Here is a 27,965-nt window from a genome sequence, read left to right on the forward strand (position 1 = left end):
ATTGAACTCAGGACCCTGTGCTTACAAGGCAGGTGCAGCACCACTGAGCTAAATCCCTGACCCAGTTGTGTACTTTTTAGGTAAAGCTGCTTACCAGCTCACACAGAGAATATTGGGGTGATATGGTGAAGGGCAGGGTGGTGGACTCCTGAGCCAAGTTAATCACCTTGGAAGAGTGACCATTAAGACTCACTTTTCTCATGTGCAAGGAGGGACTAAAACAGAACCGCTCAATAAAGATATCTACACCAGAAGGTTGTTGCACAAATGAATTAAAAACTTGTTGCCTCATATGTGTCTACATAGTATGTTCACTATGCAAAAAGCCTACAAGTTTGGGTGGTATAGACTATGGCCTTGATCTGATGGCCTGATTAAATCTTTGCCTTTAATCATAAGCTAAGTTTCTTCAGGATTCGGTGGTCAATCTTTTTGTATGTGTGTGTTGGTGATGGTAGGCACAAATACCACTGAGCTACACCCCCAGCCTGAGATTTTGTTGAAATGGGAGGGTTGGACGAGAGCTCCACAGTCTTTTGAGACTTCACTCAGCTTAATGTGCACCAGGCCCTGCACCAGCTGGCCCTGTCTGCCCCTGACTTCATCCCGCCTTCTTTCAGTTCCTCTGGAAGCCAAGTTCAGGGGCTTTGCATTTCTAGCCTGGATCACTCATCTACCTAGATTTTATCTTATTCACTCAGAAACCGCCTCAAAGAGTCTGCTCTTCATCTAAAGTGGGATCCATTGTCCCCAGTCATCCTGCATCGCGTTACTCGGTTTTATTTTTCTTACAGGATAATCTGAAATTATCTTGATTGATTTGTTCTTCTGTCTTCCCTGGGTTGTTTACTCCCAGACTACAGATGGAGCTCAGCAAAAACTTGCGAAATAAATTGAATGTATGCATGGATTAACAAGGCAATGAGCCTGGGCTGGCGGCATATGCCTGTAATACCAGCACTGGAGAGGCTGGGGCAGTAGGATCGCCGTGAGCTCGAGGCCAGCCTGCACTACAAAGCGAGATCGTGTCTCGAAAAAGGCAATGGAAAAATTTCGTCCTATTTTCTTAGTCTTAGAGCACTTTTACCTCAACCTATCCCCCAAGGCGCCAGAAACACGGACTGGCAGCTACGCACGCGCCAGATCCGGGCGGTGGACGTGTTGCTATGGCAGCGTGACACCGGGGGGGGGCTGGAAATGACGCACGGCTACTTCCGCTTCCAACAGAGACACTTCCGGCTGGGAAATAAGTGGCGACGTTTCTTACAGGGTAGGTTGAAAGTGCCCTTACTGCTTAGTTTCATTTTTAAACATGCGCATGTAGAAGCTGAGCGGCGGTTGCCTTAGTCTTTTGAGATCTGCCTTTGGCCTGAGGTCTCCATGGCTGGATTGGCGCCTCGGCCTTCGCTGCCGCCGCGGGCGCGTCACCCAAGATTGCGGCTTGGGACTTTAGGCTTAAGAGGGTGGAAAGTCCCCATCTAGTTAGGCCTCGCCCTCTCAGCTCGGAGCGCCCACCCAGAAGCAGAGCAAGGTCTCTGTCGCACCCGGAGGTGGTGAGGGAGGCCGGGCCCGGCGTGAGCCCGGAGCCTGCAGGGCGGAAGTGTGTTTCCAACAAGTGGGGAGACGCACGTGTCCCCTCCTAGGAGGAGGCTGCACTCGGGCCGCTTGGGAGCGAGCCGGGCAGATCCCTGCCTTCAGAGGCCGACCCCATCTCAACTGCGGAGTGCGTTAGGGAAGAAAGAGCTGGGTTGTTGGGAAACACTATACGAACAGGGAGATGGGGTTCCCTTGAGTTAGCGAGGCCCTCTCGAGAAAATGGGTTTCATACTCGGGCCAGTTAAAGGGCGCAGCAGCAACGGGACAGAAGCGCATTCCGGGCTGCTTTTGCGAAGTGTCTGGCAGGAAAAGGAACGTTAGTGTATTCTAGGAACTGAAAGAAGGCGGAGTGCGTGACACCCAGCTGCGAAGGAGGAATACAGAGGCAGACATGGGCCAGACCAGGTCCTGAAGACTGGAAGAGACTTGTTGGGCTGTAAAGATTTTGACTTTATCAGAAGAATAATGAGGGAACTATAGTGTTTTTAGCAGGCAATGCTTGTGTATTTTTTTTTGTACCGGGGATCGAACTCCGGACCTTGCGCTTGCGAGGCAGGCGGCCGAACGAACCACTGAGCTAAATCCCCCGCTGCTTGTGTATTTCAAAGGTTGTACTGAATGGAAAGTCCAGAAGGATACCTTGAAGAAGTGTTTACCAAAAAAGAAAAAAAATGATGGAAGGTAAGAGTATTTAAAGGAATTGTCCTTTTTATTCATTGTTATTAAGGAATCCTGAACTGTATTAAATTCCGTGACTTGAAGGTCACAGGCATTTTTACTGGAGCAGTCCCAGGGGAGTGCTGAGATGGAAGCTACAAAGATGTAGGTTAAGAACTGGATAGAACCCGACGCATCTGTAATCTCAGCACTCTGGCTGAGGCCAGGAAGTCACAAGTTCGAGTCCTTCCTGGGCAACTGAGACCCTGTGTCAAAATAAAGAATGGGAAAAATAAAAGGGCCGGGGATGTAGTTGAGTGGTAGAAGGCCTCTGGGTTCTGCTCCAGTACCTTAAAAAGAAGAAGTGGAAAGTGAGGAATGGAAAGAACATTTTCTCTCTCAATAAATGTTGCTATGAAGTGGGGAGAGGAATAACTGAATGGGACTTGAGGGTTAGAAGGTGGTTGCTTTTTTATTTTTATTTTTTAAGTAGGAAAGACAGAAGATTGTTGGAGTGTTGCTACAAAGGAGCCAGTGCAGAAGGGAGAGCCCCACATGGGGAGTAGGTACCCAATGGAGCACTCTGAGAAGGCAGGTGGAGGTGGGGTCAGCACACACATTGAAGGGAACAACCTTCAGGAGAGGGACACATTGTTGGAGCAAGAGAGAGAGGATGGAGCCAGGTGTGTTTGATTCTGAGCATAAGCTGGTTTTTTTTTTTTTTTTTTTTGGTACTGGGGATCGAACTCAGGACCCTGCGCTTGCGAGCCAGGCGACGGAACCACTGAGACAAATCCCGGGCCCCCGTAAGCTGTTTCTTGTCTTGAGAGTGTGAGGTTGTAGGCAAGTTCATAGCAGCAGATGGGAGAGAAAGAATGACATTTGGAAGTTCTTAGGTAAAGGAAATTTGAAATAATTACTATTTTAAGAAAAATGGAATGGTGCAAGCTGCATATGTAGTTTAAAATTTTCCCGTAGCTATGTAAAAAGCTTTCAAAGGGGCGGGCAGAATTAGGAATGTGTTTTACTTAACCCAGTATCCAATATTATTTCAGTATTAAATCAGCATATAAAAATTATTGAGATGTTTAATCCTCTTTGTTTGAAGTCTTCAAAATGTAGTGTGTATTCTATAGCAGGCCCCAGTGTGTGCTGTGTAGCACACATCCCTGCCCAGTACTAGCAGGCTGTGAGCGGCATCTGCTTCTTGCTTTCCATAATTCGGCTATGTTGTTTTATATCAGGAGTCAGACTGAAGCTCTGTGTGACTCACATGGGCATGAAAAATGGTAGACTGGGCAAGTCTAGCCTCTCCCTGGATGGCTGCCTCGGGAACCTAGGCCTGGTCTGTGAAGTGGCAGGGCTCTGCTGAGTTACATGCAGCTGAGGTCAGCATGACCCCAATTAAAAGCCTTCCCCCTGAATTATGGCTTCTCACTGACCTGTTGGGTTGCTTGCTAATTGTACCTGGCCCCAGTACTGCTTTGTTCTATCCAAGCAAGACACAAACAGTGCTTCCTCTCCAACAGCCCTGCCTGGCACCATCATGCCAGGTGTTCGGCAGTGTTTCACTGGGTGTCTTCAAAGCATAGCCAGCTCCCTATTCCTTCCCACAACTGTATTTAATAAACACTGGATGTGCTTGGGGGCCTTTGTCTTTGTTGCCATCAGCAGCACTGATCAGGACCTAAGACTTAGCTTCTCCACTCTAAGTCTCGATTTCTGTCTGTTCTTGAATTCGCCTTGTGCTATGCTGGCTCACAGGCCAGGACCTACGCCAGAGGTCCTGGTAACGTCCCCTTCCCCGTTCCCTGTAGTCCTGGTCACATTTCAAGTCCTTATTAGTCTCATGTGGCTATTACCTACCCTATGGGACTACACAGATCTAGAGAAAGAGTTCGCAGTGTTCACTTCCCAGCTGTAGGGAGGAACCAGGTGTTTAGAGTGGTGCTCATCTGGCCAGGTGTGAGGGGGAGTTTTCCCTAGCCATTCTCAGCAGCTTGAGGGGAGCCAAAGAAATTTATTGAGTTCTTATGGGCCACTCACAGTGCTAGGAGTTGGAGCTTCATAAGGCATAAGACCCAACCTGCTGGACCCTCTCTGAACAGGGAGTCAAGTTAGAGCACCTGTTCAATAGCTGAGGTCAAGAGAGGCATCCCTGTGTCTCTGGGTGGTGGTTCCTAGCTGGGTGACATCAGGAATGAGGGTCTCACCCAGAGGTCTGGGTGCCCCCATGAAAGGCGAAGTCTCAGGGCTGAGGGACCTGCCTTGTAGTTATTTATTCAGATGTTCTTTCACATCCTCTTCCCTCCAGCAGCATAGGTCTTAGAGCTGCCACCTACTACCCAGGATACATTGGGTGCCTTTTGCCAGAAATACGAATAACATTTAGGCTTTCAAGCCCCAGGATCTGTTATTAGTGGAAACAACATCTGCAGATTGGAATGTGTCAATGCCAAGGAAAGGAAATAAGAGTAGACTTTTTAGGTTTAAGCCATGTAAATGTATTACCTAGACAAAGCTACATAAAATCTAAAAATTTGAACTGAGAAGTAATACAGAGCAAGAATATGGTGGGCTGGGGATTTAGTCTCGCAAGAGCAAGGTCCTGAGTTTGATCCCCAGTACCTGAAAAAAAAAAGAATGTGGTGTGCTTGCAAAACTATATTTTTTAACCATGTATTTTCTAAAGTACATCTCTGTTACTATGTTTAAATTCCAAAAGACATGTGCCATGTTAGTATTAACATTAGAGCCTTGTGGGCTGGGGATTTAGCTCAGTGGTTTCGCCACCTGCTGTGCAAGCGCAAGGACCCAAGTTCAATCCCCGGCACCAAAAAAATAAAAAAATAAAACATTAGAGCCTTGTGTTGTAGAATTTTCACCCTTTGTCGTCCACTAACAGGGCATTTCTGCCCTCTTTTGCCCAGAACTGACTTTCCCAGCTGAGGTCCCTGCATACTTGCTGCCCCACAGTGGAGCCCACCGTGCAGCCTCCACTCATGGAGTCTTGAAATTCTGCTTTCAGGGATGGAAAGGGAGAGGAGGTGAGGCAGACAGACCACCTTCCTCTTTGGTATTTGCCTTTTTAGCAAAAGACACATATTAAATGACTAAGTCATTATTTTATTTTTTAAATTTAAATACAGAAGAGAAGCACAGTTTGCTATGAAAGTTCATCCTTACTAGTGGTCCTAAAGGGAGTGGATTCCCATGATTCTTCTGTGGATTTTATATAACATAGTGTAAAATTTATAATTGTGACTGCAGGTTTATCATTTGTCATGCAGTTTCATTTTGCTGTAATTCCCCCTGCCCAGGCTAATGTTTAAAATGCAAAAATAAACTATTGTTGTCACATTTCTTTATAGGCATAAAATGGAAGGAGAATCAAGCAGATTTGAAATCCACACACACGTTTTCAACAAGGAAAAGTACCCTGTATATAAAGAAAGGCCCCGGAAACGTGCCCACGAAGGTTTCAGAGACGCCTCTCTGGCAAGTGACCACTGTCAAATAACTAAGAAGAGGAAGGATTTCCAGCCTCTCATTTCTTCTCCTTTGAAAAAAATCAGAAATCTGTGATGAGAGTGAAAAGGCCATCTCTACACATCAAAAGAGGAGAAATGGTGCTTTGAGGGTAGACAAGGAAACAGGTGTTATGTATGTCTTTGTGGGTAAAGAAAATATTGAGAACATGCCAAAGAATTTTCGGAGGGATGTGGATGTCATTTATGTCGATGTGAGCAAAGTACGAAAGTCAACAAAAGGGCATAAAGCAGAGAAGCTGCATGGCATGACCAAGTCAAATAGAAATGAGCCAGAAGAACTGCATAATAAGGTTAGGGGGAAAAAGAATGAAAACTTTCCTAGGAAAGCCACATCCTGGGATACTGTGCAGGAAAGCCAGCACGTGAGCATCTCCCAGCCCCAGCCAGAATCACGTGAGCAGCCATCCTCGCTGTCTGTGGACCAAGGTGAAATCCCAGAGCTACCTCAGTCTGCTCATAAAGACAAAGCTAAGAAAAAAAAGAAACTGTCCAGTCCCCGAGAATCAGGGGCCTTCGCCAGGCCTGAGCATCCCAGTCATGTGTTCCCTGAGGAATCACAGGTGGTCAGCAAAGTCAGGGCTGGAGAAGGCAGCGATGTACTCAGAAAGGTCAAGGGATCCATCGGCATAAAGAAAAATTCTAAGAAAAGGAAGCGTGTGTCTCTGGAAAGTGCCATGGAGTCTGGCGATGAGAACCCTGAGAACACACACTCTCATTCAGCACAAGGCAGTCATGCCTTGATGGAAGGGAGTGTGAAACCCAGGCCCCAGAAGGTGCCACACAAGCAGCCGTCCTCGCTGTCTGTAGACCAAGAAGGCGAAGTCACAGAGCGACCGCAGTCTGCTCATAAAAACAAAGCTAAGCAAAAAAAGAAGAAACTGTCCGTTCTCCAGGAGTCGGGAGCCTTGGCCAGGCCTGAGAGTCCCAATCATGCCTTTCCTGAAAGATTGCAGGTGGTCAGCAAAGTCAGGGCTGGAGAAGGCAGCAATGTACTCAGAAAGGCCAAGGGATCCATCGGTATAAGGAAAAATTCTAAGAAAAGGAAGCGTGTGTCTCTGGAAAGCACCATGGAGTCTGGTGATGAGAACCCTGAGAACACACACTCTCATTCAGCACAAGGCAGTCATGCCTTGATGGAAGGGAATGTGAAACCCAGGCCCCAGAAGGTACCACACAAGCAGCCGTCCTCGCTGTCTGTAGACCAAGAAGGTGAAATCACAGAGCGACTGCAGTCTGCTTATAAAAACAAAGCTAAGAAAAAAAAGAAGAAACTGTCTGTTCTCCAGGAGTCGGGAGCCTTGGCCAGGCCTGAGCATCCCGATCACCCGTTCCCCGAAGGATCACAGGTGGTCAGCGAGGTTGGGGCTGAGGAAGGCAGCGATGTACTCAAAAGGGTCAAGATAAAGAACAGTTCTAAGAAGAGGAAGCGTGCATCTGTCCAAGGCACCTTGGTGTGTGGTGAGAACTCTGAGGACACACTCCGCGACCCAGCGGCAGGCAGTTGTGTCTTGCTTGAAGAAAATGTGAAGGAGATACCCCAGGAGGAGCAGACCCAGGCCTCTTCAGGAGAGAAGCGCATAGCAGAGGCGAGGAGGTAATGTGGGAATGGTGAGCTTATATAAATACCACTGACGGATACTGTCTGATGAATTAACACGAGGATCAAACTCGGGTCCTTGCGCTTGCAAGGCAGGTGGTGAAACCACTGAGCTAAATCCCTGGCCCAACACAAGGATTTTTTAAGTACTTTCATAGTTCCTGAGACTCAGGACAGATTTTCCCCTACTTCTGCTCAGTGACTTCCTTAGATTTGTTAGGTTGTCCTATTGTAAGGTGGTTTCACAGGAAAGTGAAAGGGACGCGCGTCAGGTGGCATTGCAGCATCCTCTGTGCTGTCTTCTGGGGGACTTCTCAGGACACTGCTCAGGAAGCAGGACTGTGCTTGGTGCTTTGCTGTCAGTGGGGCTGTGGCCCCTCCGGAAGCTGTTAACACTTTGCTCAAACGGGTACCTGGAGTCTTTTTAGTTACCAATCTAAGAGGTTCAGTAATATGCTTGGACATATGAAGAGCAGATTTAGACATCTGGCAGAGAACTGGGGGAGGACTTAGGATGGAGACACAGAAAATTAAAGGAAAAAAAGGCTCTTAGAATCTGTAGCAGGAGCAACTATATGTAAAATCCAAAATACGGATTCAATTAATTCCTAACGGTCCTGTTACAAAATGTAACTCATTGGAAGGGTTGGGGAGGAATGTCTGATTTTCTGTAGGTATAAAAACCAAAAAAGATGAGAATAGTAATTAAACAAATATAGCACTTAGGGCCTTATGTTACCTGCTACGCCACTTGGGACATATATGCAAAAAATCAGATCACATCAAAGAGGTTAAAATCACAGACAACTCCAGCGCCCCATCTAGCCTGAACACTCTGGGAGAGTCATGTAGGAAGTGAGTTTAAAAGCTGTTAGGTCAAGTGGTAGCTAATGTTAACCCAGTTTTTCTTACTAGGTCCAGTGGTAGTTAATGTTAACTAGCTTTCCTTCTTAGGTCAGAACCTGCCAGTGAAGAAGAAAGCAATCTGGAATTGGCTAGCGAGGCTGTGAGATTGGCATCTGAAGACTGGAGGGATTCTGATTATTCAGACGTGGATCTGCATTCAGCGGTGAGGCAGCTCCAGGAGTTCATTCCTGACATCAAGGAAAGGGCAGCCACGACAATTAAGCGAATGTACCGTGATGACCTGGAGCGGTTTAAAGAATTTAAGGGGCAAGGTGAGTGGTGGCACCTTTTGTCTGTTGACCCTTCCTGTGTGCAGATCCAGCACCTGGCTGTTTCGGTGAGTGGTTCAGATCAGCAGAGTCACAGGAAGCATCCTGTAGCTCATTCCAGAGCTGCTGACAGGCTGAGAAATTAGCAAAGCAAAGTGCCTGTTTTGGCAAGGAAGAATGAGAACAAAGTGACCAGATAGCTCCAGACTAGAAAATCAATCATGGAAAAAAGGGAAGGAATTGGTTGGGATACTAGGAAGGATACGGAAGTAAAATAAAATTAAAGCTGTCAGCTTGACATCGTCGGCTTGGATGAGGTATAGTTTCTTTCCTCACCATGTTAATTTGAGTGTGAGCTAGCTGTCATGAGCATGGTCTCAAGAGACCTAACATGCTCCCTTTGCTCTCACTTGATTTGTCACAAGAGCCTCCCCAAAACCTTATTGGATGTAGGAAAAAGCCATTGGTTTAACCCGAGTCCTTAGTCACTTTCTTGTCCCTGAAACAATATACCCAGCACCCACAGCTTAAAAGTGGAAAGATTTATTTTGGCTTATAGTTTTTAGAGAATTCAGTCTGTAGTTGGCTGCTCCAGGGCGGGAAGGGCATGGTGGAAGGTCTGGCAGAGGAAAGCTGCTCACAGCATGGTGCCCAGGAAGCAGAGAGAAAGGAGCTGGGGACAAGAGGCCCTCCTGTGTTGCACCCAGTGGCCCACCTCTTTTGTCCAGGCCCCACCTCCTAACAGCAATTCAGCTATAGCATCCCCATAATCCAGTCACCTCCCCAAAGCCCCACATCTGAACCCATGATTCTTGGGGAGATATTCTAGATCTAAACCATAACATCTTGCCCCTGCCCCTCAAAAGACTCATAGATATCTCTTTACATAAAATACATTTAGTCCATCTCTGAGAGTTGCCAAGGTCTTTACGGTTCTAGCACTGTGGAAAAGTCCAAGTCCAAAATCTCCTCTGAGACTCAAGGTAACTCTTAGCTGTGAGCCCCTATAAAAATCAAAACAAAAATTAAATATGGCCAGGATGCAGTGGCAGGGGTAAAGATTGCCATGCTGGAAAAAAAAAAAAAAAAGATTGCCATGCTGAAAGGGAGAAGAGGGAGATAGAAAGGAGCAGGATGAAAGTAAGACTTAGAGCCAGCAGGCCAGACTGTAAATTCCATAGCTGTCTCCAACACCTGAGGAAGTTGTGGCGAGACGTGAACTCCACAAGGCTTGAGTGCCTACAGCACTGCCAGTCGCAACCCTCCTGGCCTCTCTCCTGGGTGGCTCTGCTCCCCGCCTGTGGCTTTCCTCAGCAGACATTCCACGCTCCTGCCTTCTCCAGCTTCCTGGGGTCTCCACTGAAGGCTTCACTCTCACAGTTCACACACTGCCTTCTCAGGGGCAAACCGCCTGGCCCCCCAGCGCTTCTGAAGTCTGTGTGGGAGCTTCCCTGACCCCACAACTGTGCATTCTGCATACCTGAGAAACCAGTACCACATGAATGATGGATGCCATGGTCTGCTACCAGCTCAAGCAGTAACCAGGCTGCCTTGCATTTTGTCTGTAGCAGCCTCTGACTGTGTGGGTGGCTGGATGAACTTCAGGAGAATCTTTTTTAGTTGGCCTTAAATGAGCTGGGCTCCCTGTGGCTCTTTTCTCAAAGCAAAACTTCACCTCTGAACTTTAGCGTGGTCAAAGGATTGAGGTCTTGCCGATTCCTGAGATGCCCTCAAGGGATCTTTCCTATTGCCCTAATGCAAAATTCTTGGCTTCTTTTTAATATTAATTTTTTCAGCAACCAAACTCTCCTCAGCCCTGACTTTTCTAGGCCCCAACTTTACATGTGCCTCCTTTCTGGCCACCAGCAAAATGTATACATTATTTAGCTCTGCTTTTTGGTTCTGATTCTCACAGTAAATATTTTAAAAGCAGCCCCAGTACCCATGCCACAGCCTGAATGTTGGAATGCCTTGAAATTGCCAGCAGATTGATTAATCTGCCACCTTTAATCTCAGTCTCCTGCAAAGTCTAAGGACATGGGCAAAATATAGACAAATTTTCTGCCAGTGCATAACACTACCAATGGAGTCTTCATTCCCAACTGAAACCTCCTGAGCCTGGCCTTTACTGTTTGTATTTTTATCAGCATTCAAGTCTTCCAAGCTCTGACCAGTATCTTACATCAAACACAGCTCACAGCATTCTAGGGCTTCTCTAGTGCACTTCTCCAGGCTTTTCCAAACTCCTCCCACGAACCACTTCCAAAGGCTTCTAAATCACGTGGTCAGTTACAGTCATGGCAGTGGCCCCACTCCCAGTAACAAAATCTGTCCTAATCACCTTCTTGTTGCTGGGACAATATACCCAACACTGGCAACTTAAAGGAGGGAAAGTTTATTTTGGCTTGTGGTTTTTAAGGGTTCAGTCCATAGTCATCTGGCTCCAAGGAGGAACTGCATGGTGGAAGGTCTGGCAGAGAAAGCTGCTCACATCATGGTGGCCAGGAAGCAGAGAGCAAAGAAGGAGCTAGGGCCAAGAAAGTACACTTCTGTGTCACACCCCCCAGGGAAACGCCTCTTCTGACCAGCCCCCACTTCTGTCAGCAGGTCAGCTGCGGTGCCCCCTTAATCCAGGCAAGCCCAGAAGCCCTGCCTCTGAACACACGATATTCTAGATCTAAATCATAACTCCAGGTAGTGCACCCTTGTAATTCCTAGCACTCTAGGAGGCTGAGGCAGGAGGATTGTGAGCCCAACCTGGGCAACTTCGACTCTGTCTCCAAAAAATGGTGGGGATGCAGCTCTTGAAGTCTCTGGGTTTAATCCTCAGCAGCCAAAAGAAAGCCACAAATTGAAGACAAATGAGCAGTCTTTACTGAGAACTGTGTGACACCCAATACCACTGGTCATTGGTAAAAGTGAAAAGAGAGAGCCTTCCATACAGAACTAATCAGGTTGAAAAGATTAGTTCAGAAGCAAAGACGAAGTAAGCAAAATAATACAACAGCACACATAATTTATAGAGCAGTATGCAAGGGCCCCTTTTTAGTAATATATTCTGTTGAAATTTTGGAGTGACATTTCATAAGATATTTTTAAGGGCAGGGGATTTAGCTCAGTGGCACTGCGCCTGCCTTACAAGCGCAAGGTCCTGAGTTTGATTCCCGGTACTGCAAAACAAAATATATATATATATATATATATATATATTTTTTTTTTTTTTTTTTTTTTTGAATGAGCCTGAAAACAGAAGAATACACTGTTTTGATCCCCAGCACAGGGCAGGGAGGGAGGGAGGGAAAAGAAAGAAGAAACTGTAATATGGTTCATTGTGTAGGGTTTTGTTTTGTTTGAATTTTGGAGACAAGGTCTCACTATGTAGTGCAGGCTGGCCTTGAACTCACTTTGCAGCCTAGCCTGGCTTTGAACTCACAGTGATCCTCCTGCCGCCACCTCCCAGGTGCTGGGTTTACAGGTGTGCACCCCTGCACCCAGCTTCATGATGGGTGCTTTGAGTGATGACTAGGAAGCCAGTGATTGGTGGAAGTGCTGACATTTGTCACCCTGCCCGCCAAGATATGCCTAGAACCTGCTTCTTTTTACACACTATCTTTGGTGGGACCCATGGTACAGGGAGGAAGGGGGCTTCCTTTAAGTGCTCCTCTCCATATTGTCTGGATTTTAAATGAGTATGTTACTTTTGATATTAAAAAAGATCATTTTTTAATGGGTGTGGTGGCACACACTTATAATCCCAGCTACTCAGGAGGCTGAGGCAGGAGGATCACAAGTTTGAGGGTGGCCTGGACAAGTTAGTGGGACACTGTCTCAAAAAAGAAGAGGAAGCTGGGTGTGTAGCTCAGTTGGTAGAGTGCTTGCCTAGCATGTGTGAGGCCTGGGGGTCGGTCCCCAGTACTGTCAGGAAGAGAGACGGACAGACTGACGAAGCAGGAAAGGTCACTGTGGGACGGAATGACCAGGGAGGACTGTGGGAGAACAGGCCAGGTCGGGCCTGAAGCAAGCAGCATCCCAGTGGGACTGGGGACTGGGAATGGCCTCCGCCCCAGCAGGGCGGCGCTGGCCAGCACTGGTGCTCCAGAGGCTGTCGGTTTGCTGTTCTTCATCACTGACAGTGCGTACTTCTCTCCCTGCCTTCTCACCCCTAGGTGTTGCTATTAGATTTGGCAAGTTTTCTTCCAAGGAAAATAAGCAGATAGAGGAAAACGTGCAAGAATTCCTATCTCTGACAGGAATTGAGACCGCGGACAAGCTGCTGTACACAGACAGATACCCAGAGGAAAAGGCTGCCATCACAGATTTGAAACGGAAGCATGCATTCAGGCTGCACATTGGTGAGTTTAGGAGCGCTCTCTCTGCCATCCCTGCCTCCAATCCTAGCCAGGTCACCTGTGGGGAGGAGGAAGAGGTGTTGCGCACCATGCCCGGCCCGGCCTGGCCCGGCCCATCCCAAGTGTGTGGCGAAGCCCCATGTGCTGGTCGTGTTCTCATTGTCAGTCCGTACCCTGGGGTTTGGGATGTGTCCGTGTGTCCTTACGGGTCTCGTGAGAAAGCAAATGATCACCTTCTGTCTTTCCCACTTGGTGATAATTAGGGTTCGGGTTTCTCGTGCCATATTACTTTTTTTTTCTTTGGTACCCGGGATGGAACTCGGGTCCTTGCGCTTGTGCAGCAGGCGGCAGAACCACTGAGCTAAATCCCTGGCCCTGTATTACTTATTTTATGTGGGTGCTGCATACAGCACCCCCTTCCACGCAACCCCGCGTGTGTCTGAAGTGGGGCCGGAGGCATGGGGTTGGCGGGACCCCAGCTCTGGGTGTCCCTGGGAAAGTCAGAAGGTGATGGAGGATCCCAGTGAAAAAATCCTGTCCTGAATTTGAAGAGGCTGATTGTGCAGGCTCACAAAGGATGCGGTACGGCGAGCCCTGTGGATGGATCCTTTCGGCTATAGCGTGGGAAAGTGAGGAAAGCTTAGTTTGGAACGTTTTGTTCATTTTATGGAGGACTGTTGGCGTGTGTCCCCCACCTTAGTGTTCCCTTTCCCTTCATTCAAGTGCTGCTACAAGTATTCCAGCTTCGAAAGGTGTTTTCCAAGATTTGAGCAGAGCAAGGCTGGAGCCCCCAGGTCCTAAGTGTCCAGTTTGCAGAGGTCCCCAAGGCAGCCGGCCTCTGCAGGATGCACAATGCCTGATCTGCAGCGTTGTTGCCGGGGCCATGGTGGGTCCCTTCTGTGGTTGTTAGGGCGCTCAGGGCCTCTCTGACTCGCTCCCTTCTGACCCTAGGGAAGGGCATTGCACGGCCCTGGAAACTCGTGTACTACCGCGCCAAGAAGATATTCGATGTCAACAATTACAAAGGGAGGTAAGGCAGTCTTCCTCCTGGGCATGGGGCTTTCCTCAGCGTTTGCTGACATTTTAAATCAGAATACTCATAGCTGGGCCGGAGATTTAGCTCAGTGGTTTCGCTGCCTGCTGTACAAGCACAAGGACTCAAGTTCGATCCCTGGTACCAAAAAAAAAAAAAAAAAAGAATACTCACAGCTCTAGAAGAGAAGTAAAGCTCAAGCCTTCCACATGTGAAACTGGGTTGCGGATGAGGTGTACGTCTTCAGGGCCAGTTCCACCCCTCTAATAAGCCTGTGTGACCTAAATCTCAGATTGTTCTCACCTGCGTGCCTGTCTCACTGCTACTCATTTGCTCTGCTGCATTTCGAGCTCCTGCTGCCCAGGGACCTTGCCACAATGCTAGCCATGTGCAGCTCTTCTGGCTTTCAGCAGATATTTGAAGGTAGAAACCAAAAACCAGTGTTAGATCACGTTAGTGCAATTCAGTAGCATCAGTCCAGAGTGCCTAATACGATTCTTAGTCTCTCCTGTCTTTTGCCCAAATAAAATTCCCAGTTAAAATTTGTGTCCAACATCCTAAATTTAAAACAAACCCCATAGATTATGTCAGGTCATCATTCCACCTGAGAATAAGGAAGAAAGCAGGAAGGAAATTGCCATCCCTGTGTCCAGGGACTCAAAAAACAACTGTTGTCTCCACTCCTGATTTCACGCTGGGGGGCAGCTGACTATCAGATAATTGTGAATAGAACTTTAAGAAAATTCACTGAAGATAGCATTTTAAATGGGATTTACAGAATTAAGAGTGGCTGCCGGGTGTGGTGGCACCTGCCTGTAATCCCACCTCTCAGGAGGCTGAGAGGCAGGAGGCTCACCGTGAGTTCGAAGCCAGCCTGAACTACATAGTGAGACCTTGTTGCAAAAAACAACAACAAAAGAACAATAAAAACAACAACAAACAACAGTGACAGCCACAGTAACATTTTTCTATCTGCATTTTCTGCCTAAGTCCAGGAATGGACTTTGTGAAATAATAAAATTCTAACGTTCTAATAATTGAAAGCGTTTAGTCTTTTATGCCAAATTATTTGTGTCAAGGGGATCATTTGCCCTTAGAGTCTTTTTCCAGCTGAAGAATTCTTCACCGAAAAAAATATAGGAAGTCAAAAACCAAAGAATTTCTAAGGCTCTGGGAGCTGTAGAAGGTCAGAACACCTCTTTCTGTACAATTTCTTTTTTCTTTTAAGGCAGACTAGTGATTGAACCCAGGATCTTCACACTGAGGTACATCCCCAGTCCTTTCTAAAATTTTTAAATTTTGAGACAGGTCTCAGTTGCTAAGTTTCCCAGGCTGGGCTCAAATTTATAGTCCTCCTGTCTCCATCTCCCAGAGCGCTGGATTACAAGCATGTGCCACCATGCCCAGCAATTAATATCTCTTTTACTTCCTCTTCTCAGTTGCTTCACAGTCTTTATGTTCTATGAGGCTTTTCTTTCTCTGTTTTTGAATCTCAGTCAGATCCTTAAGAATAATACTACTTGAAAGTGTTAACCTTTTATTTATTCCCATGATTCTTAATAGTGAAAAAAAATAATCTGTGTGTACAGATCCGTTTCAGGACACACAAGAACGTCATGTCTGGCTGAATTTCCTCTGCCATTGCCTTAGTAATATAGAAACCACCAGTCTCTCCTCTCCTGCCCACTTCCCCAGCCTGCATTAAGGCCTAGGAATCTTAGGGTGTTACAAGACTGCTTTTTCTCCACTTAAATAGTAAAGGTGCTTAATCTCCTATTCCATTTTTAACATTATAGTGCCTTTCTGGTACTTGTCTCTTTGTTTTTATGTGGGATTAATGCATATTTACTCCTTAAACAGTGACATATTTATGGTGGGCTATTGTGTTGTATGTGTATGGAGTGTCTGTCATCTGTCAGGGTTATGGATACGACAGAGCACAAAACTCAGGACCAGTGTGAACAGGAGAAGCACAACATTGTCTAGGAGGGAACGGAGGCCCTGAAGCTCGGGCTGGGCCACCCTCTTGGAGGGGCGCCATGGCTGTCACCATCCAGGTGGGGTGGGACAGAGGCCGTGAGGGCAGATCAGGCTGACAGATCGCTTGAGATCCACCGATAGCTCTGACTGGAACTGCAGTGATGGGTGGGTGGGTGGGTAGATGGATCAACCACCGTGGATGGAGCTCAGAGATAGCAGGGACCAGAGCGCTGGTCACTGTGAGGACTGGAACCGGGTTCCCGACACCGCATTCAGCCTTTCCCCCGACGGCAGTACTGTGGTGAGAACACTGGGTTAATCTCACTGTCCTTCTTGTAGGTACAGCAAAGGGGACACTGAGAAGCTGAAGGCATGCCAGTCCCTCCATGGGAATGACTGGAAAAAGATCGGGGCGATGGTGGCCCGGAGCAGCCTCTCTGTCGCCCTCAAGTTCTCCCAGATCCGTAACAGTAAGTGGCCCATCTGTCATGTGGTACGCCCAATAGGCTTGGGTCCGAGATCACCGCGGCCTGCCCTCCGAGAGGGCCACTGTTTCTTAAGCCAGCCTCTCCGCTAGTTCATTTCACTTCCTCCTGCAGTCAGTAAAACTCACTAGGCTGGTTTTGACCACAGCTCAGTTCAGTAACTTTCAGCATGAGTGTAACTGCCACGTGGCTGTCCAGTCCCCAGGAAGCTGGCGGAGGAGGTCACTTCGTCACAGTGGCCAGAGAACCTTTGGAGGGAGGCCTGCAGCCGTGTGGTCTGCTAGACACGATGTGGGCAGCCACCTGTCTTTTTTCTCCTTTTTTTTTTTTTTTTTTTTGTTACAGGGGATGGAACTGAGGACTTTGCGCTTACAAGGCAGGTGGCAGCACCACTGAGCTAAATCCCTGGCTCTCCTCTTTTATAAAAAGTTTCTTTGGTTCTATCTTTCCATCAAAATACACAAAACTGCTGTAATAAGACAGCCCCCAGTCAGGGTCATGGTCTGCACAGCTCCCTGCATGCTCCGGCCACATGGGCAATGTGGTACAGCATTCCTTCCTGTTTCTAAGGAGCAAACCAACACTCTGGAATTTAAAACAAAATTTCTGGTATCTTTTTTCTTTCCCCCTTCCTGGGCGTCTCTCGGTTTTTTAGCATTCATCCACTTTGTCACTGAGCGAAGGAAGTGCTCCCCTGGACAACCACATGCCTGTGCTCTCGGGTCTGTTCCACCTTGGCCTCCCTGCTGCTGCCCTGCTTTGGCTGCTCCTGTGGCTCAGCGTTCTCAAGGACTTTCGTGTCGCCCTGGATAGATGTCACTGTGGCTGATGTTTGGATCCCAGGAGCCCTTGGGAGGCAGACATGCACATAAAACAGAAGCCACTGGGTTATCTTTTCCATGACGTTTGGGAGCCTCACAGTGTCACACCAGAGACATGTTGCATTCTCTCCAAAACAGGAAGGACAACTTTTTTAAGTTAAAAAAAAAATTAAGAAAGGGCTTTTATTCCATTCTGGGGACGGAACCCAGGGCCTCACACATGGGAGATAAGCGCTCGCTCTGGCCTGCCCCAGGACTTCTTAGCAGTGTCTCACTTTGGTTCTTAAAAAGACCCTGTGGCCACTTTAGTAATTTCATGTTAATTTGTGTGTAATTACATTGTTTCATTTTACATTTCCATAACTGAGAAGTTTCCCACTATCTTCTGAGAAGTATCCAATTTATCATTTTGTTTTTAATCTTGTATTTAAAAGCAAATAGATCAGCAACTACAGAGTCATCCTTTTATATCTACAGAAAGAAATCATGGTGTTTGGAGCAAGGCAGAAACCCAGAAACTCATCAAGGCTGTCGAAGAAGTGATTCTAAAGAAAATGTCTCCACAGAAGTTAAGTGAAATGGATTCTGAACTCCAGGAAAACCCTGAGAGTCGCCTGTCGATCGTTCGGGAAAAGCTCTACAAGGGCATATCGTGGGTGGAAGTGGAAGCGAAGGTGGAGACGAGAAATTGGATGCAGTGCAAAAGTAAGTGGTAAGTTTTAAAGCTTCTTACATAAATTCACCGTCATACTTTGTGTCTTCCGCTCTCGTTTAGAGTGGGTGGAGTGGTGAGATTGCTACACTGAAGTGTCAGAGATCATCTCTGGCCTCTTAATCCAGCTGCTTCTGTATCAGCATCTGATTTAAATGAGCACATACCTTACTCTGACCCGGAGATAGGTGTGGGCCACAGGTATGCAGCGTCATCCCTGCTAGAGTGTATGGCTTCCTCTTAAAGAACTTGAACCTTTTAAATTCTGAAATGGGCTTCTGATTTCTTGACTCCACCTCTAGGTCTTTAGTAGAATAAAGTGTTTATCTATTTGCCCCATTTGAAAAAACATGATGTGAAACTAACATTCAGAAGAGAAGGCCTGAGCTCAGTGATTGGTGTAGCTCTGCCTTTTTATTTTGCTTTCCGGTTTGTAGTTTCCTGTCTCCATCTGCAGCAAGGCAGTATCTGGCGTACAGAGGAACTTGGAGGCCCCATGTGCATAGCTCTGTCACTCCCACTGAAGTAGGTCCAGTCCTGGTCTGGCTGCATAGCTCTTGCCTGCTACAGCTTTCCAAGCCGGGAGGGTTGCTGCTGGGATGTCCCTCTCGGCCCAGCTCTGAAGCAGCAGCTCTGCACATTTTCACCCCACAAAGCATAAAGGGACTTGGTGACCCCTGAGTATCAAATCAGGATGAAACCCAGAAGAGGCCTATTTTAAAACTACACTCCTAGATTATACTTCTTATATGTCTCTCAGTTCTATTTAGGGTATTTGGGCTTTTTATGTTTTTGTAGTCATTTTTTGGTTTTTGTTTTGTTTTTTCAGGGACTAAACTCAAAGGCTTCACACAGCTAGGCAAGTGCTCTACCACTGAGCCACATCCCCAGGCCAAGGCTGGTTACTGACCGTGCCCAGGAAAGCACAATCCAAAAAGCAGATACCGCTTAGAGTGGGGTGCACCAAGCAGAGCGCTTTCCAACTCCAGGGGTTAGGCTGAGAAGGGATATGGGAGCGAAGTGCTGCTCGTGATTAAAAGGGAGAAGTGAGTAAGGGCGATACTGCTTCCAAAGCACTATAATTAAGGTGACATGCAGGACATGTCTTTCCATTTGAAGAGAAAAACAGGAAACTGAGTCCTGAACATATATTTACCTTGTGTGATATTGAAGTGACCTCAGGTGACTCATGTCCAACCCACACACGTAAATGGCGGTAAGCACACGATTATTGCGCATGTGTCTCAAGCGTGTGACTGGAACATCAAATGGTCTGTCGATCTAATTATGACAGCTTTTTGCTCTCCAGGCTGACACAAGAGAATCACAAATTCAAAGGCAGCCTGGGCAACTTAACAAAATCCTGTCTCAAGATAAAGTTAAAGGGCCAGGGATTTAGCTCAGTGGCTTTGCCGCCTGCTGCACAAGCTCAAGGACTCGAGTTCGATCCCTAGTACCAAAAAAAAAAAAGATAAAGTTAAAAAGGGCTGGGGTTGTCGCTCAGCAATAGAGCACTTGCCTAGCATGGACAAGGCCCTGTGTTCCATACCTAGTATCATTTTAAAAAGGCTGGGCATGGTGGCGCACGCCTGTGATCCCAGCACTCTGGGAGGCTGAGGCAGGAGAATTGAAAGCTGGAGCCCAGCCTGGGCCATTTGGCAAGACCTTGTCTCAAAATAAAAAGCTTTTGAAAAGGGCAGGGTATGTAGCTCAGTGTGAAAGCCCTGGGTTCAAACTCCACTTCTGGAAAAAAAAGAAAAACCAGTTCTGTTGCAGCTGGGCAGTGTTCACTAGGAAGTTCAAGCAGCTCTTTCCCTCAGCCATCAGTTTAGGCAGTAGAGGGCTCATTGGGTCCTTTACCACGTTACCAAATTTATTCTCCTTGGTATTCCGAAAGCTAGTAGTGGGGATAAGAGCCACGTCCATCTGTCTTCATAAGTAACATACACATAGAATTCACATCCATCATCCAGTTTCTTTTTTGTTGTTGTTTTAATTTGTTTTTTGAGGCAGGGTCTCGCTATGTAGCCCAGGCTGACCTCAAACTCAAAGTGATCCTCTTGCCTCAGCCTCCCAAGTGCTAGGATTACTGGCGTGTGCCATGCCTGGCCATCCACTCTCAATAATCACTATCTTTGTGTTGTTTTATTGATTCCTTCTCACTTTTTTTTTCAAATACTATGTTCTTCATACTGGTAAATGAGTTGGGTTGGAAAAGTGAGAAATTGTTTCTGAACGAAGGCAGTTTAGATGAGAAAAATATGGAAAATTTTAACAAACATTACCCCTAAAAGTAAAGTATCTTTTTCTTTTATCGTAGGACAGAAATTCTAACCAAGAGGATGACTAACGGTGGCTTTGTATACCGTGGAATCAATGCTCTGCAGGCCAAAATCAACCTCATTGAAAGGTACAGGAGTAGAAAGCGATGCTGGCTCTCTGGCCCGAGAGTAGCTGCTCACAGCAGAGACCACGGTGCTGTCCCCTGGGTAAAATCTGTCCCAGCACCCTCTGCACCTGCCGCCGCTGATGCATGACCCTTTTGAGTCCCCGCAGACTCGTCTGAAATGCGGGTGATGATGACGAGAATTTAGCTCCCTCCTGGCGTCCCTGGAGGAGAAGTGAATTAATGCATGCACAGCATTACTGTATACTCAGTCGGTGGTTATTTATGCCTTTGAAGCTCTCCCTGTGGGCACGTTACTTCCTATTTCCGTGCATCAGGAAATGGAGGTAGATCATTTGGACCAAGCCCCACCTCTCATCAGCACCAGTTTGTCAGCGTCGTGGTGCTGGGGCTTTGGTTCTGTCCCCGAGTTCCTCCCGGAAGGTTCGTTCCAAGGGAGGAGGAGGGACAGGCCTGATGGCCGAGCCCCAAGAGTTTAGTGCACTCGGGTCACTCATACTGCCGGGCAGCAGTGCAGGGCAGAGACACTTTGGGCCCGGGCCATCCTGTGCAGCTTCCTGCTCGTTCCCTGTGTGCAGCTGGCCGGGTGCCTGCTGGTTATACATCCTCCCAGTCCTCCCTGGTGCAGAGACTGCACAGGCTGGCAGATCCGGGGAGGGCGTCACCTGGCGACAAGTGTCAGGAGATGGTGAGCCAGTGCCCAGGTCTGTCCCCCATTCCCTTTCTGTAGAACAGAGCTAATCCCTGACCTCGTCAGACCATGCTGAGGGTTACTGTAATTCTTAACAGTGTCTGTTGCCTAGTAAGTGCTGGGCCCAGCCGCGCAGTTACTACACGTCTGTGTCACATGCAGGAGTGGCTTTCCACCCATCTCCATAGCTCACTCCGCAGTGACCTTGGCTTGATTTGGGGGAGGCTGGGCATGTGCAGTGCGGGTGTCGGTCCCTCCCAGCGCTTGGCATTCCTGTCGTCTGGGCAGAGGTCCAGCAGGTTGCTTTTTGCTTGAAATTGTTATTTTGTTTTTTCTTACAGGTTGTATGAAATAAATGTGGAAGATGCTAATGAAATAGATTGGGAAGATCTTGCTAGTGCCATAGGGTAAAGCATTTGTTTAATACTAAGGATATGAAACAGTAGAGATGACTTTTAATATATGACCACCTAGCAAATCTTAAAGAGGGGGTGAAATTCATGCTGCTGCTTATCAAGTGTGTATAATGAGAGTTAAAATTCATCATGTTTGCGAGAAAACCAGAGTGATATAACACAGAGTAAAACACCCTGCGGGGTGTGGGGGACCCTGCTCCGCACCCCACCAGCTCCCACCTGAGAAGTACTCCTGTCCTGTCCCACAGCCTGCCCTTGCCAATACCCAACCACTTTTTAAATATTTGTTGTTTCACCTAGGTTTTTGTATACTTTGTGATATTGCTTCAGATCACATGATTTTTTTTTTTTAACACTAAAATGAGTTTTTAATGGCTTTAAGACATTTAAAACTGGAGCTGGGGAGGTAGCTCAGCGGACCCTGGCTTTGATCCCCACAGCACCACCACCAGAGAGAAAAGAAAACAAAAAAAGATATTTGAGTCTGATTATTATAGTTACAATTATGAATTACAAAGCGGTGCCATGGAGGTCATGGTATCTATTCAAGTACAGTTTGAAATACTGTGTGTCCTCAGTTTGATAACAAACTAAATCGGGCTGAGATGTAGCTTAATGTGGTCTCTTCAGCTCCTTAAAGTGGCCTTGGTGGATTACCTAGTCAGGATTGAGACTAGCACCTCCCCCTGATGAGCTGTTCACCTGTGTAGTTGTCAAAGTCTAGCTCAGTTACAAGCATTTCCCAAAACCTGGACCTGGCTCTGCAGAGCGTGGGCTTTGGGTTCGGGCAGAGCAGACACCATCCCTGGACTCCCCCTCGCTGTCTCTGAGCCCTGGTATCCTTGTCTGCGTGTTTAACCAAGGCCATTGCAAGGACTACTGGGGGATAACCAGTGAGACTCTCAGCCTCGTGGTGCTGGCACATAGTATGTGCTCAGTTAGTGGCTGCTCTGATGAGAATCCAGTCCTCTTTTAACTCTGCACACAGTTAACAGGATCATTCTCACTGACTATTTGTACTAGACTGGTTAGCTATGGGGAGGTAAGTCAGGTTTTTATTAAGAAAAAGTATCCAGATAAATTAGTGATTTTTATATTTTAAAAAATTGAAGCTTTGGTTGATCAGCAGGTATAGTGGTGCACACCTGTACTCCCAACACTCAGGAGGCTGAAGCAAGATTGTCACGAGTTCAGAGCCAGCTTGGGCCACAGCATGAGTTCAAGGCCAGCCTGAACTAGCAAGACCCTATCTCAGAAAAAAATTTTTTGCTTGTTTTTGTCACACTTATTGTTAATTTGAAAATGTTCTAAAACATCATAGGCATTTTTTTAGCTTTGCAAACTAAACCTGCGTACATCTGCCTTTGAACTGCACACAGTAGGCGCGTGTTTGCAGGGAGCAGGCTCTGCAGCGCCTCCCCGCGGTAGCTGTCCCAGTTTCCGCATGCGCCTGAGGGTGGTTACCACGACGTGCGCAGGGAGGGCCACGCGAGGGGCAGACAGCAGCCAGTGTTAGCTGGTCTTACGCCTGGTCTCTGACCAATGACTGAGGTCAGTTGGATTTAAGCAGAACTCATCCTATACTACTGATTTTCTTTCTTTTATGGTTTTTGGTTTTTATTTATTTGTTCTGGTGGTGGGGATTAAACCCAAGTCCCCCTGCATAGTAAATGTACACTATTTGCTTGAGCTACATCCCTGCCTCCTCTGTGTGTTTTTACACCACATGAACAGTAGTTTGTCATAGGCATTTTATTTTTATCACATTTATGGCCATGATGGTTTCCTGTCTAGGATAGGGAAACTAAATATTTCTCCAGACCTCACCTAACAAATCTATTTACTGCACAAGTAATGATAAAGGATAAATTGTCATGTAAATGATTACAGAAATGATAGACTTTTTTGGAAATGATAAACTTTTAACTGATACTTTATTTTAATCTTTTCCTTTCTAAAGTGATGTACCTCCATCTTACGTTCAAACTAAATTTTATAAGCTGAAAGCTGCCTGTGTTCCCTTTTGGCAGAAAAAGACTTTCCCAGGTGGGTGTTGTAAATAGTCATATAGTTGAGAACACGGGTCCAGGATCAACTCAGTGCTGGTTATCTCAGTCACATTGGCTGGGACATAACTTCCCGGAATCGGAGTCATTAATCATAAAATGGCACATTACAGTCCCTGCCTGGCAGAACTTTCCTAAGGGCTACATGAGCTCTCACACGTAGCGAGTGTGGTCATCGCAGTGGTGGGCACTCAGTGAGTGCTCAGCAAGTAAGTGTGCTGTGCACGCCCGCCGCCACACACACTTCCAAGGAGAGCGTCAGTGCCCACTTGTTACTTGTTGCCATTTGTGGGTGGTTTGGATGTGTGTAAGTCCTAACCTCAGACCCTCAGAGCCGTGTGGAGAGCTCTTAATAATGCAGAGTCCTGAGTCTCATCCCAAACCGACCAAATCCTAATCCCCAGGCCAAGTCCAGAGTCTGGATTGTTCTCTGACAAGCTCACAGTGCCAGGCATGGCAGTGCACACTAATCTCAGGCTAAGGCAGTGAGTTCAAGGCCGGCCTGAACTACACACCAGACCTTGTCTCAAGACACAAAAAACAAGCCCACAGCGAGTCCCCCGCGGTCTGCCCAACAGCATTGTTCTGAGTGTGATGAAATACTGCTTTGCCTGTGGCAGACAGGACCAACCACCTAGGTGTGTATGCAGGCTAATTCTGTGACCTTGGGCAAGTCTCTGAATGTCTCTCTGCCTCACTTTCCTTGTTTGAAAAATGAGTTAAAAATAGTGCCTGTCTGTAGGATGTGTTTTTGAGGGTTGAATAAGGGAATACAGTGGACCCTCAAGTTACAACCGGCCTGACATACAAACAACTTGGGTTACGACCAGAATTTCAGTTTTAACTTCCAACCAGAGTCTTGTGTTACGACCCAAATGCCGGCCACTTGTGCTTCCAGATGGTCTCAGATACAGATCTAACCCTTAAAAGAGTCTGGAAGGAACATGACAGCATCCTTTCCTGTGTGGGGCTAAGTGGGAAATCCTGGGGTGAGATCTGCCTGAAAGAAAGTGTAGCCTAAAATTGTACAGGAGAGAGACTTTGGAAGGCTGTGTAGAGGGCCCCGAGCCTTCAGTGACCAACTTGAGTTACAGCCAGCCCTCAGGAACGGATTGAGTTCATAAGTCAGGGGTCCATTGTATAAGCAAACCATTAGGGCCTCGCAGGTGGTATCATCAGGATCCTATATCCTTTGACATTGATAAGAGGCTTTGTACAAATAATTTCCAAATTAAATTTCTGTTCTGTAGAGATCATCGATTACCTTTATGAGACTAGTCTGCCATTGCTTAAAGAAAAATTTAAAAAGAAGATGGGGAAAAAGGGCAGCAAAATCCGAACTCCTGCAGCACCCAAGCAAGTTTTCCTGTTCAGAGACATCTTTTATTGTGAAGATGACAGTGAGGGAGAAGACATGGAAGAACAGAGTTAAGCAGAGGTTACTATCTCCAGTCCTTTTGGTTGGGCCATATTTATATACGTGTGTTACTGTGTCTGTCAGCTTACCATCACCATAACAAAATACCTGAGATAATAACATCTTATAAGGAGAAAAGGTTTATATGGGCCCATGGTTTAGGGAGGCTCCTGTCCACTGTGGGTTGGCTCCTTTGCCTTGCCTCTGCCCCAAAGGAGTGTGTGGCCCATCAGGTGGCAGAGAAAAACCGCTCAACTTATGGCCAGGAAAGGAGAGACTGGGGGAGGGGCTGGGGTCCCACAGTCCCTTTCAAGTCCACCCCCTGTGACCCCTGACCTCCCAGTAGGCCCCACCACCCCAGGGACCAGGCCTCTACCACCTGGTTCTTTTCCAAACTGCACTGGTTAATAAAGCTCTTTTGGTAATGATGTTTATTAAAGAATGTTTAGTAGCCAGAGGAAGAGACACAAAATGTTAACTTTTTTTTTCCCGATACTGGGGATTGAATTCAGGACCTTGTGCTTGCGAGGCAGGCTCCGTGCCACTGAGCTCAATCCCCAGCCCTAAAATGTTAACTTGTATTGTGGCACGTTAAAAATGTATTAGCGGGCCAGGGATTTAGCTCAGTGGTTTCGCCACCTGCTGCACAAGCACAAGGACCCGAGTTCCATCCCTGGTACCAAAAAAAAAAAAAAAAGCTTTCATGTTAAAGTGTGAATGTGAAAGTAAAGAGGAGCACAGGGACTGATGAGCGTTTCTGTACATTGTGCCCAGAATAGTTACACTAACGGCTCTGTAAAACCCAAGTGTCCCAAGCTCCTCTGACGGCAGCAGCAGGCAGAGTCACATCCTGTGAACACTTCCTGACCTGGGGTCCGCTGTGTGCACTCAGCAAAACTGAGCGCCTTCGCCACTTCTGTAAGCTGGGCCACGCTGCTTGCTGTCCCTACAGAGGCTGAGACCCACGGTCTCGGTGCAGACAGCATGGGATGGACGGACGGGTGGGTCCGCGCTCCCTCCTGCCCACGGCAGGTGCGCCTCACCTTCCTGAGTAGGACCCTAGTGCTCGGGGCTCCGGGCTGGTCGCCCAAGCTGTCCTCAGAGTTTGTCGCTGGCGCTGCCTGCTGCTCCGCTGGAAACCAGGTAAAGGCAGCCGCCCCTCCCCTGCTTGAGCCAACACCGGCTCCATCAGGTTTGGTGAAAGGGGCCGTGTGAGACCGAGCCACAACTGTCCGTGTCAGGCTAACTTGAATGGTGGACTCTGTCACCAAAGCAAAGCCACCAGAGAGATTTCAAACACAGGAAAACGTAGCGTAGGGGTGAAGGCACAAAACTGAAATGGGATGAGGGATCCCGCAGGGGAGGACCGGATCGCCCAGGGCTGGAGAGCTGCAGCGAAGCCCTGCATGGCTGCACCATGCCCCCGTGTGCCTCTCAGCAGCCCCACAAACACCAGCCTGGCTCCTGCCGCTGCCCTCCATACTGTGGTACGGGTCTGCAGCTTGTGTTCCTTCACTGCCACGTGCCAGCGCAGGAGCCTGAGTCTCAGCAGCTTGCGCCACCTCCTGCCTTTCAGTCTCCCAGGACCACGCAAGCGCCAGCTCCGGCCGTGTCCCGCTGCAGGGGACTGTGGGAAATCAAGGTCTCAACCTCCCGGCGGGGCGGGGGGGGGGGGGTTGTTGGAGAGAGCAGAGAAACGTCCCAGACAGTGACTTCAGCACCGTCATCAGCAAGAGATGTGACTCTACTGCCATCTGTCATTTATGTAGCACTGTTAGGATGTTAGCATGAGCCAGATCTGCCACAGTTGGGAAGGGAGAATACAAAGGCATATAGGAGTATTGTTTACTCTGTCCCCAGCTCCCATCAGTGCTACAGAGACAGCAGACGCTCAAGAGATACTGGCTTCTACTAAGTGTTTCTGCTGCAGAAAGCTCCCTCTGGCCCGAAGACACCCTGGTCTCCATGTAATGGAACTGTAATAATTGTATATTCCCCTTGAAGGATGATTTGTTAAGGTTTATCAGCGCCTGGAGAATGTACATATTGTATGGCCAGTGATTTCTAGAATTTATTATAAAGGAATAATAGACCTAATGTGTAAAATGGCATGTTTACAATACAGAAAAATGTAAGTGTCCTTTCATATAAAATGTTTTATATTGTATATTTCTACAGTGGAATATTATGCAGTTATTAAAAATGATGACGGAGGGCTGGGGATTTAGTTCAGTGGTTCCATCACCTTCCCTGAAAGTTCAAGGACCCCAGTTTGATCCCTGGTACAAAAAGAAACCGTACTTGATTGACATGTGAAGGTTAATCCTGATTGTCAAGCTCATTACGAGATACCTAGAGAGATGGCTGATTTTTGAGGGCTCTAACTTCATCACTCAACACACTGATGCGTTCTTAGCTGATTGGGCTACTAGGAGGTGGGGCAGGTAGGTCACTGGGGGTGCTTTCCTCAGGCTCTTGCTCTGATTCCTGGCTTCCCTGAGATGAGCAGCTTTCTTCTGCCATGGCCATCCATTGTGAGGCTTCTGCCTCCCACAGGCCTAGAGCAGTGGAGCCAGGTGACCCTGGACTGAAACCTCTGAAACCATGAGCCAGGATAAACCTTTCCTCCTCTGAGTTGTCTTTCTTAGGTATTTAGTCATCCTCAGTGAAAAACTTACTAACACAAAAAGATAGTGTTCCAACTGAAATATTTCAGAAGAATATATATTTTCTCAATTTTGTAAAAGAATAAAAGAAATTTATTACTGAAGCATTAAAATGTATGAAACAAACCCAAAATGTCAACAGTGGTTCTTTCTGCGCATTCATAAGCCAGAACTCTTAAGAATTTTGTTGTTTTGGGTGTTTTGTTGTTGTTGTTTTGGGTTGTTTTTTTCCCCTTCAGACAGTCTCACTATGTTGTCCAGGCTGGCCTTGAACACAATATGTAGGCCCAGGCTGGCCTTGAATTTTCAGTGATCTTCCTAAATCAGCCTCCCAAGTACTGAGATT

General features: G+C 47.2%; 1 protein-coding gene across 3 annotated transcripts; it reads left to right on the forward strand.

The window, feature by feature from the left end:
* Positions 1-1,167: 1,167 nt before the first annotated feature.
* Ttf1 (transcription termination factor 1) lies at positions 1,168-27,745 on the forward strand. 3 transcript variants are annotated; one of them, XM_004849056.3, is made up of 12 exons: positions 1,168-1,270; positions 2,205-2,277; positions 5,625-7,398; positions 8,356-8,579; positions 12,743-12,928; positions 13,877-13,955; positions 16,278-16,408; positions 17,722-17,956; positions 20,277-20,366; positions 21,396-21,461; positions 23,431-23,516; positions 24,787-27,745. In XM_004849056.3, the coding sequence occupies exons 3-12, from the start codon at positions 5,915-5,917 to the stop codon at positions 24,966-24,968; spliced, it is 2,763 nt and encodes a 920-aa protein (XP_004849113.3). In that variant the 5' UTR covers positions 1,168-1,270; positions 2,205-2,277; positions 5,625-5,914; the 3' UTR covers positions 24,969-27,745. The 3 variants fall into 3 exon arrangements, 2 of the variants coding, with proteins under 2 accessions (XP_004849113.3, XP_087039117.1); XR_015439805.1 differs by lacking the exon at positions 24,787-27,745 and having other exon boundaries at positions 17,722-17,949; XM_087182991.1 differs by lacking the exons at positions 21,396-21,461; positions 23,431-23,516; positions 24,787-27,745 and having other exon boundaries at positions 17,722-17,949; positions 20,277-20,477.
* Positions 27,746-27,965: the final 220 nt, after the last annotated feature.

Source organism: Heterocephalus glaber, unplaced genomic scaffold (genome assembly GCF_053883595.1).
Source record: "Heterocephalus glaber isolate CG9 unplaced genomic scaffold, H.glaber_assembly_v1.0 deba00001479, whole genome shotgun sequence".
NCBI lineage: Eukaryota > Metazoa > Chordata > Mammalia > Rodentia > Bathyergidae > Heterocephalus > Heterocephalus glaber.

Bases quoted from the DNA above. Each gene is read 5' to 3' on its own strand.
- Ttf1 (XM_004849056.3), top strand. From the start codon at position 5,915: ATGTATGTCTTTGTGGGTAAAGAAAATATTGAGAACATGCCAAAGAAT. The intron at 16,409-17,721 runs GTAAGTGGCCCA...TTATATCTACAG, and splicing joins GTTCTCCCAGATCCGTAACA to AAAGAAATCATGGTGTTTGG. The intron at 17,957-20,276 runs GTAAGTTTTAAA...CTTTTATCGTAG, and splicing joins ATGCAGTGCAAAAGTAAGTG to GACAGAAATTCTAACCAAGA.